The 10739-nt window shown below is 31.6% G+C and overlaps 2 protein-coding genes across 2 annotated transcripts in view; both read left to right on the top strand.

Moving 5' to 3' along the window:
• Positions 1 to 2307: 2307 nt before the first annotated feature.
• On the top strand, positions 2308 to 3042 carry LOC108733242. Its single transcript, XM_018464331.1, has 2 exons — positions 2308 to 2418; positions 2567 to 3042. Exons 1-2 carry the CDS (start codon positions 2407 to 2409, stop codon positions 2834 to 2836), a joined length of 282 nt encoding a protein of 93 aa, XP_018319833.1. The 5' UTR covers positions 2308 to 2406; the 3' UTR covers positions 2837 to 3042.
• Positions 3043 to 6741: 3699 nt separating this feature from the next.
• LOC108733219 (collagen alpha-2(I) chain-like) overlaps positions 6742 to 10739 on the top strand; it is an 11854-nt gene continuing 7856 nt past the window's right edge. The window contains exons 1-2 of the mRNA XM_018464310.1: positions 6742 to 6850; positions 6970 to 7482. Of these exons, the coding sequence (XP_018319812.1) occupies positions 6839 to 6850; positions 6970 to 7482 (525 nt within the window). The 5' untranslated portion in view covers positions 6742 to 6838. The remainder of the gene's footprint in view (positions 6851 to 6969; positions 7483 to 10739) is intronic.

Genomic DNA, 10739 nt, shown 5'->3' on the forward strand with positions numbered 1-10739 from the left:
CCTGCAAATTTTATTAAGATAATTGCAAATCCTAAATTGTAAACTGTACAAAACCCAGAATAAACAAATTTAAATATCCTGAAAATATGTTTCAATCATTTTATGATTATAAATCGATACAATTATCTCTAATAAGTCACAGGATAATACCTATCCCATAAGTATTATAGTTAATACCATTATTTGATCATTGAATTATACAAAAAATTATGGCAACTCTAACATGATGATTCTGTAAGTTTGAGGAACTTTTTATTTATTAACGATTTTATATAACGCTCCTTATTGATTACGAAAATTATTTTCACGGTTATTTTCTTAATATATATGTATGTATGCCTCTGTAATAATAGCGAAGATAATTTTGTAACGATGTCCTGCTAATATCGTTTTGATTTTAATGAACAAACTATAAAATTTTAAAATAATCTATTAGTGACATTAACAATTGAAAAGCACTTGAAGAATTTCTAAACGATAATATAAAAAAAAATGCACATAGCATTTGCACAGCTGATTTAATTTAATCATAAATATTGACCTCTATTATTCACACTGCAAATAGAAGTAACTTATTTAATCGCAGTGTACAGGTATATAGATACAGGTACATAATACAATTACATTCTAGACATTGTACTGTTATTTAACGTAATGCTTTGAAGCTATCAAAGATAGAGGGCGATTCATATTACAGTAGAACAAATAAACAAAATTGTAACTGCCTCTTTTGTAATTAAATGTTATAATAATTGGCAATTAATAAATAAATTTCTAAACTTCTTTTAGTGTTTTCAACATAATAACGATTTCGAACGAAAAAAAGTGATATAGTATAGTATACATATAAATAATTTTAATGGCTTAGTAAGAAAATAAATAAATAAAAGGATGTTTTTATATGAAAAGTATTCATAAATTTTGTAAACTTGACTTATGCGATTTTTTTACCAAATAAGGATTAAAATGTTTATCAGTTACATCTAAATGACTCTTTTAGTTAGATTACAAGGTTAATAGATATAATAGTTAATTAATGTAGTGAGTATTTTATGTAAGTGTCTTACATCTTATTACAAAGGTCACGTAAACACGTACCTAACAGAAAAATAAAAATGCACACAATATGTTTTACTAATTGTAAAACGAATTTAGTAACATCTAAACCAGGGGTTGGCAATTAATTTTAGGTGTAGTTCTGGATGATTTTGAAAATTTTGATCGAGGTCCAGAGAAAACTTATTCCTTCCTCGAAAACATGATAATGGTGACGTTCAAAGCTTAAGAATACTTTGTTATCAACAGAAAAATATTTTTTAAATAGTTTGAGTTATTTACTTTCAAAAAATTTTTGTTTTTCTTTTGGCAGTCCAGTTTTTGCTCTTCCGCGGTCTGGATCTGGACCGCATGCCGCTAGTTATCGACCCTTGTTCTAGAAGTACGCAAATAGACAAANCTCTCTTTGGATATTATACAAACAGTTCTTTAGGAGTTTCTTCGGTTTGGTCAATATCGAGACTGATGAGATCTAATAAGATGAAAATCGCGATCCGTGTCTGGTAGTTTCGACAAATTTCTAACCAAGAACGTTTTCAAGTAAATAAATCGTTTTAATCTATCCGATTAAACAAAAAAAAACGACTTGACTGATTGTTATTAAATATCTTGAAGACCATATTCTTGTTAATACTTTTCCATCGACACTTGAACAATATTATAATATTTTTTCTATGGATAGACAGTTAATAAAATCTGTACACAACTCGAATAATTATTATTTAATTAATCAGTTTGTTATGTATTTAAGCTTATTAAAATGTTTGAAAGACGAAATGAACCAAAAATGAAAGTTAATGGTTTATTCGGAAGGTATGATGAAACAAAACAACACATTTCATCAGTTATCAATTAAAAAAGTGAAATAATTAATTCGACAACGTCGGTTCCTGATACCGTCTCCTTAGGCATTTTGTTTTTATTTAGAAATGTTTTAGTATGACCTTTTTATGATAAGAACTCTTTTACTAATCATCTTTTTTTTTACTGTCCTATACTTAGTACGTTATCGAATTACTGTTTGTTGTTGTTTACTAGATTCCTATAGATAATCATAATCATATATGAAAAAGTGAGAGCTTTATTGCACGTATGCAGATACAAATGCATCGAATGCAAACAAAGGCCTTACCAGTAATTATTTCCGAAGTGCAAGTTTTTCCTAATAAAATTCTCAAGACACTCCCAGCCTGTTGTTGTCGGTATCCTACGGCATATATGTCAGTGACTGGGGCGCGATTTTTTCATACAATTATCTTTATTCATAAAAATGAAGGTTGTACCGACATATAAAAGCTGTGTAACCATTATTGGCACCAATCAGTTAGAAAACTAGCAGCAGATACCACCATGAAAGCTTTCGTAAGTAAACAAGCCACTAAAAACCAACCCCTAGCAATGTAGTCTCCAAACTGTAGTTCCTAAAATTTTATCTTAATATTGTGAAAACTTAACTATCTTAATATTGTGAAAACATAAAAATAAAATACTTTTATTTATCACTTTACAGGTTGCCTTCTTCTTCTTCTTCGTCGCCATCTCAATGGCCAGTGCCTCCTTGTGGGGAGGAGTATTAGGAGGAACTTTGGTTGGACCTGGTGCCCCTGGTGTTTTAATCAAGGGACCTGCTGCTCAAGGGGCTCTTATTGGACCTGACGGAAGCCACATCGCTGCCGTAGCTGACGCAGGTGCTCTTGCTGCTGCCCCACTTCCAGGTGGTGTTGTATCCGGTGCTGTTGCTCCAGGAGTCATTGGTATTGGACACGGTCATCTTTGGTAAAGTTAAATGACTACCATCGCCGCCACCATGCCAAAAAGCGCAGGAGCAAATCTCTTCTCTGCTGTGTTCTATTTCTTCTTTCTTTCTTTACCATTTTCTATCTGTACATGAATGTTTTTGTCACTGTTCCCTCCAGTTGTTACCTTTGTCTCTACTTCTTTTCAATTTTATTTCACCTTTCAGCACCAATAAACACTTAAACTAAATAATGTCTTTTTAATGTTTCAAAAACACCGTAAATCTAAGTATTTTAAATGCACCTGGAAAATATTATTTTGCAGCAGCATAATCAACTACTGGTTAAATAAGTAATTAAATTTAACAATCATGAACAGGAAAAGCTATTTCATATGACAAATACCATTACGTTATTGTACCTAATCATAATTTTGAATGAGGGCATTATTTGAATACCCTTAATAAATTATGTGTATTGATTTTGGGAACGAAAAGGTACTAAAAAGAATAGAAGAACAGAAGACTCTACGGAAGTCAATAAAAAGTAAGCGAGATAAGTTGGTAGGACACCTTCTCGGGTATGAAGGTCTAGTCAGAGAGATATTAAAAGGCAGAAACAGGAGTTAAGAGAAGTAGTGATAGATCTAGATTAGACTACTGTTCACATGTTCTAGTTTTAGGGAAATGCGAAAATTAGGTCAGGATTGGAAGGTGTGGAGATGCGTGACTTAGGAGTGACAATCTTATGATGATGATGATTGATTTTGGGAACCCCAAATTGTCTTAGTCTTTTTATAGTCCATTGGAAATGCATATATATATAGTTGATAAAATTAGTTGGTTTAAAAGTATGTCGAGCATTTTTAAATCAGAATATACACTGCTGATTTCTTTATAATTAGCATGTATGTTTTCTAAACTTTATAAAATAAAAAATGCCTTCAACAAAACATTATTACTATAGCATTGCTATCATTTTTACCCAACTAATAACTAATTTAATGTAATAGAATAAAATACTTGAGTTACAAATTTATTTTTGATACACTGAATTATTTTTGGCTCAATTTGGTTGTTTAGCTGAATTTCTAATTTATTACAATTTTTAATTTCTAAACTTTTATTTGCTAAATGTAACCCTTCGAAATTATCACCAAAATGATTTAAAGAAGCAGAATCTTATCTTTTATTAAAATAAATTAGTATGTGGTTGTAACATGTAAATGCTAATAAAATGTATTTAAGGGGAGGCCGAATTTTTTATAAAAGTTTTATTACTCGCAAAGCACGATTATAATAAGTATTATTTTTATGATAATAATAATGGTTGTAAACAGTCGATCAAAAAATGAATTTCATTATAATAAAAAAATAATATGAATATTGTGAATCCTCGTTTATAAAGTTTTGAAAATTTTAAGTACTACGTAGAACCAACAAGAAAAGAATAAAACAATGTCAATGAAAAGGAAACTTTCTATATATGTGTCGTTACGCCACTGATTTTATGAGCTCTAGGTACGCATGTAATGGAATTCGTGTAGGTATAGAGATAAAATAGTATTCTGTTGCACCACTGTTTAAGTCATAAGGGCGTATGGAGTTCTGAACAGATTATTGTTATTAGATATTAAATCTGTTTATAAATAGATTCAATGTACAATTGCCCATTTAAATGCAAATCAAACCGTTTGCCCAAGCATTATTCAAGAAATAAAAGTATTAAGTGAACAAATTGTTTTATTTATTCAAAGAAGGGAAAATAACTAAACTTTTAAATATTTGATAAGTATCATTTCATTGAGCCTTCCGGAACCTCCTTTTTATCGTATAACGCAATGAATTTATCAAATTAAAACGTTTTTATAAAATAAATAGTTTACAAATTAATTTTTTTATAAAATCCATAGTCCTCAGAAATAGGGGATATGAACAAAAAATGCTGATATACAGCAGAACTATCAGCGCAGATGATAAACAAGAATCTCATTCGGCTAGAAAAGAATGTCAGTCACGCTCGGGAGAAATTTCAAAATGTATGTTTGGTCATTGGGTCATTACACTATTTACTCTAACTTTATGTCTTTTTATTCCGTTTATTTAGCCATCTACTATATTGATTATGAATATTGCAGCTGCGCCAGTTGGTATGGGTCAAGTTCTTAGTTCGAAGAAAAACTGAACTTAAATGATTTATCTCAACACGGAATAGTCAATGTCCAATGCGCATCTGTAGGCATTACAATCTAAGGGGCCACGTCTTCTTGGTCCAGTTGTACGAGGATTAAAGTTCTTGTTCCGAAATTTATCTAAACTACCAGACGTGGATTGCGATTTTGATCGAAGAAGCTCCTAAAGAGATAGTGATCACTACCTCTCTTTGGATATTATACAAACAGTTCTTTAGGAGTTTCTTCGGTTTGGTCAATATCGAGACTGATGAGATCTAATAAGATGAAAATCGCGATCCGTGTCTGGTAGTTTCGACAAATTTCTAACCAAGAACGTTTTCAAGTAAATAAATCGTTTTAATCTATCCGATTAAACAAAAAAAAACGACTTGACTGATTGTTATTAAATATCTTGAAGACCATATTCTTGTTAATACTTTTCCATCGACACTTGAACAATATTATAATATTTTTTCTATGGATAGACAGTTAATAAAATCTGTACACAACTCGAATATATATTTATAGGCTTTTACAATATTCTTTTTTAAACGAATGATGAGGATAGCGTTGATAGGGAAGGTTACAAAATAAGGGGTATTTTTAAGAATAGGAGAGCAGAGGACTCTATGAGAGTTAATAAAAAATAGGCGAGATAGGTTGGTAGAACACCTTCTCAGGTATAAAAGTCTAGTCAAAGACATATTAGAGGCAAAAACAGGAGTTAAGAGGACTAGAGGTAGACCTAGATTAGATTACTGTTCGTAAATACCTAAGGATGTGGGTTGTTCTAGTTTTGGGAAAATGCGAAGATTAGCTCATTATAGGAAAGGGTGGAGATGGAGTCCAACCAGTCTTAGGACTGACGACCTTATGATGATGATTACCGGAGACGGGCTTCAATTCCACTTACTGATTTCGTTTGTCTGATTCTTTTCAGTTTACCTCTAGAAAACGCTATCTAGTTCTGTAGATAAACTTTACTTGTATTTCGTTTCAATGAATGATTTTATTCAAATACATTTTTGAAAATTTAATTTTAATGATAATTTTCTTTCCTTTGTATGAACAAAAATCAGTCTCAATCGACGTTTCAACTGACTAACTTGTCTTCGTTTTGTCACAGTGTTTGTTTAGTTTGTTTGGATTGTTGACTATATTTATTTATGTGAAAAACATTATTTATGTTATTTATGTGAAAACCATTAACTATGTAACTACGTTTCCATTTTTTACTGATGGTGAGTTTAGATGATTTTAAATTATTGTTATCTTATTGTAATGAATCAGAATTGTAAATTCGTATTGTTTATTTGTAGACCTGAAGATGATCAAAAACGATGATCGAAACGTCGTCATTGTAATGTTATAAAAATAGAGAGTATCACAAATAAAATTTGGTCTGTAATTGGCGAAATTAACTTCGTTTTCTTTCTACATTTTTGAAAATATTTTTCTGTGAATTATATTCCTAGATAATTAGTTCTGGTTTCTTTTTATTGTGGCTACATACATATGCGTATATTGTTTATTAATACGCATAAATGTCGTAGTTTTTTTAATTGTCTCTAAAGAAAGGGAATCTCTTGTAACTATTGAAATTATGTAATCATTTTGTCGCTCAGGATTTTAACCATTTTCCTAACGGTACGTAGGCAAGCGTAGGACAAATTACTCATAACCACTTTCTTAGATAAAACGGTCAATTCTACATAATTAATTGTATGTATTTGCGTTTAATTATTCTGAAAAATATCAGGTGAAGGTTACCAATTCGAATCGGAACGGTATAAAACAGACAAGGGTTGCTTTGTCGTTGTCAGAACAAATTCCGGCTCGTTCGATTCTTACACAACAACAAACAACTACAAAAATGCGTGCTTTGGTATGTTAATTTGCTTTTAAATTTAACCTCAGATCAAAAATATACAAATTACAGAATAACTAACTTTTTTTCAAATAATAGACACTGAAAAGACTTTATTTTACGTACTATCCTTTCAGTTTGCAGTCGCGTTTCTTTTCACTGCTGCCCATGCATCCCATTTGTTGGGACCAGTTGCAGGACCACTTATTGCTCCAGCACCGATCATCCGGGGTCCTCAACTTGCCCCAATCGTTCCCGTCCCAGCAATCAGAGAAGGTGTATCCATTGAAGGACCTTCAGGTGCTGTAGAAACCGGACCAGCTGGAGTTTTAGTTAGAGGACCAGCACCCGCCGTAGTTGCAGGACCTGTCGCACCAGTTGCACCCATTGCTCCAGTTGCAGCAATCGGCGCTGTAGGACCAATCGGAGCTGTAGGACCAGTTGGTCCTATTGGACCTCTAGGACCTATTGGACCTCTTGGAGCTATTGGACCTCTTGGAGCTGTTGGACCTCTTGGAGCTATTGGACCAATTGGACCTATTGGAGCTATTGGACCTATTGGAGCTATTGGACCTATTAGTCCTGTCGGACACATTGGAGGCCTTGGACATGGAATTATTGGGGCCCACGGCGGATTACTTAAGGGAATACATTAAAATCGAAGGACCTATAGATATATGTTTTCTATTCATGTATATAATAAACAATAAACAAGTTAAATAAAACAAAAACTTAACTGTTTAAATCGTCGTATGCCTCAAAATAGATTTATAATTACATGTAATGCAAATTTATAATTGTACACTGAACGTAGACAATTGTCTAAGGCCAACTGTAACAATTGTTGTGTGACTGTTGTAAAGTATATAATATCAACAAATACAACTACAGAAAACCTCTCAATAGCATGAAAATGTGGCCGCTACAAAGAGGGAGAGTCCAATTAAAATTTAGTTTATTAGAAAATTAACATATATGCAATGTACATTGGTACTTGTATGAAATCAACCATTAGAATTTCTGCACGAATTGTCCAATAAAAATCTACCTTAACCTTTTAAGGTTTGGTTGTACCACTTATTTCCACTTTTTATTAATATGTAGGTAAAAAACTAAATGATGATCTTCAAATTTTATTTGAAAGGCAAACATTTACATTTCAAGGTCATACATACTGTTGTTTTTTAAACAATGTGACTTTAATTTATTGAAAATAAAAAAAAAACTTAGCCTTTCATATACTGATATTAATATACAGGGTTTTCACGGTGACCATCCATTAGAATATTTTGGAAACTACTTGGATTTGAGTTTTGAACATTTGGCCAAAACCGTTATTGGATGTGCTCTCCTCAATTAAAACAACGGCACTTACGTAACACTTCCGATTATGCCGGAAGTTGACATGAACTTCGTTATTTTAAATGGAACACCGTATATATAATAATGGTTTTAAATTCTACTTATGATTTTAGGTAGATTTTCATAAGGCTAGCATAAAACTTACCGTTTTCGAAATCTTAATTTCTTTTTTAAAGTAGCACAGTGCAGTAGATAGTAAAAAAGCATGCTTATTATACAGTAAGAAAGCTGCAGCAACAATATTCTCAGGAAAGGTATTAGCTATACCTTCAAGCTTCCCGTCCATACTTTTGAAGTGGGTTAATTACATGCAGAGTATTAGACATTTAATTGCGGATTTGGTTAACTTCAAACGCTAACGTAAGTCAAGTTTTTTCAAATAGAACACCCTGTATGTGTTTTCATAGTTGTATATAGAATTTTATGGTCTTTCGAACGGTATTATTTCCCTATATCCATCTTCTCTAGTTTTCAAATTACTTACTGTTCTTTGTAAAAGCAACGAAAATCCTTCATGTTTTTACGAAAATTGCTCAATAGCTGTGAAATTCTTAGCAGACTTTAAAACAAATAAACAAATAATACAAGTTAATTGTTGTAAATACAGTGCATGGTCATACTGACAGTTTAGTAATTAAATACAGTGTAAACTCTATATAACGACACTTAAGGGACTGAACATTTTTCGGCGTTATAAAGAGTGGTCGTTAAATGAAGAGAAATAAAAGATATTATTTTACTATTCTATAATAATATGCATTTACCAATATAGTACACATTTTGCCTGTTATCTTCGTCTGATGTTTTTTGCTGCTCTAATATTTTAATTGTATTTTGTTACGTATCTTACTCATATCTTGAGATACTGCTGGATCAATTTGATTATATAAAAAGTATTTTTTTAATAGTTTCGCTGCATCAAGTGCTTGTTTGATGCTTGGTGGAGGGACAGGATCGTCTTCTTCAACAACGTACACAGCAGCAGTTCTTATCTATTTCGGCAACTTAGAAAGTACTGCTTAATGATTTATAATGCCACATTGCCGTCGTTAAATAGAGTGAGCGTGACGCTATATAGAGTGTAATATTGTACAGAAAACAATGTAAACCAACCAATGTCAAGCAATTTCGACGTTTTAAGGAGTTTGTCGTTAAATCGAGTGACGCTATAAAGAGTTTACACTGTATTTTGATTTTCAATGTCAATTATCGAATATTATTTTAAGAAAGAATGGAAAATGAAAATACTTTAGAAAACAATTGCAATACGGTGGGCTGTCTACAGATAACAATAGTAAAAAAAGCAAATAAACAATAAATAAAATAAATGATCAGCGATATCAGACCAAAGTACTTTTGTTGTAACGAGCAAACTATTGAAAAATGAAAAGTGGGAAATAATTTGGGAAACAAAAAAAGTTTGATTAGAAACGTATGCTTAATCTAATTGTTTTAAGTTAATTAGAAAACTCAAAACAATAGTTTGACATTTACTTAACTAATAATACTATTTGTGTTTGTCTATGCATCTGCACGCAGGCACCTACATTCGTTTCAATTTTAATCTTTTAATTTTTTTCAGAAATACTCATTATAAATTAGTATGTACTAATGATTAACTAATTGACCGTAAAAACACTATACCAGTTTATTTTGTTCATTATTATACAATTTACCAGCTAATGTTTTTCAATATTCTAATGTTTTATTTATTTTCTATAATAGACACATAATAATACCTTAATGACCACATATGGATTTACCTACATTACAAAAATAAATACATTTACCTTTGGAAGGTAGTAAATTTGATAAGGTATCATATCAAATGATGGACTGTGTAGTAGAAAGGGTGCTGATGTTAATATTCGACCGGCAGCGTAGTGTTCAAATCATGATTCAGCAACGGGGTTGAGGAGGGAGTCCAAGATTTTTGTGGTATACTTGAACCATTCCCTTTTCTACTCCCTTCGTCTCGTCCAGCAAGTCTATTTCTGCCTAACCACCACCCTCATCCGTTCCCACAATTTCTAACGGTGACTGAAGAGGGGCTCCCGCCCTGTCCACCAATTTGCATCAGATGGGGACAATGAAAGACAACAAAATACTTTTTCTTCTCAATTTAATATTCGATTAGCTATTAGCATTGATTCTGAAAAGAAACGGGGCAAAATACATAGCGTTCGTTATTAGTGAATTAGGTAATTAATTAGTTGTTAAAATATCTACCCTATAAGGTATAGGTGTATTTCATACTTAAATTGCAAACTGCTATTGATAGTTGAGAAGTATTAGTCTATTTATTTATTCTCTTAAAATTTGCAAATCTAACACTTTTAACTTCTGCTGATCTCAATGTCAAGATCCAATTACCTTTAAAATTGTCTGCTAAATTTATTACCTAAGTGGAAAATTGTACCTTTTTTGATTCCGGACTATAGTATAATAATAATAAGGTTTATTTTATTTATATATTTTCCATTTTGCAGCAGTTAAATTGTTTCAAAAATATATCTTTTTTTAGTAATTTTTTTAAATCTTGATT

This window comes from Agrilus planipennis, unplaced genomic scaffold (assembly GCF_000699045.2).
Source record: "Agrilus planipennis isolate EAB-ADULT unplaced genomic scaffold, Apla_2.0 scaffold76, whole genome shotgun sequence".
Taxonomy (NCBI): domain Eukaryota; kingdom Metazoa; phylum Arthropoda; class Insecta; order Coleoptera; family Buprestidae; genus Agrilus; species Agrilus planipennis.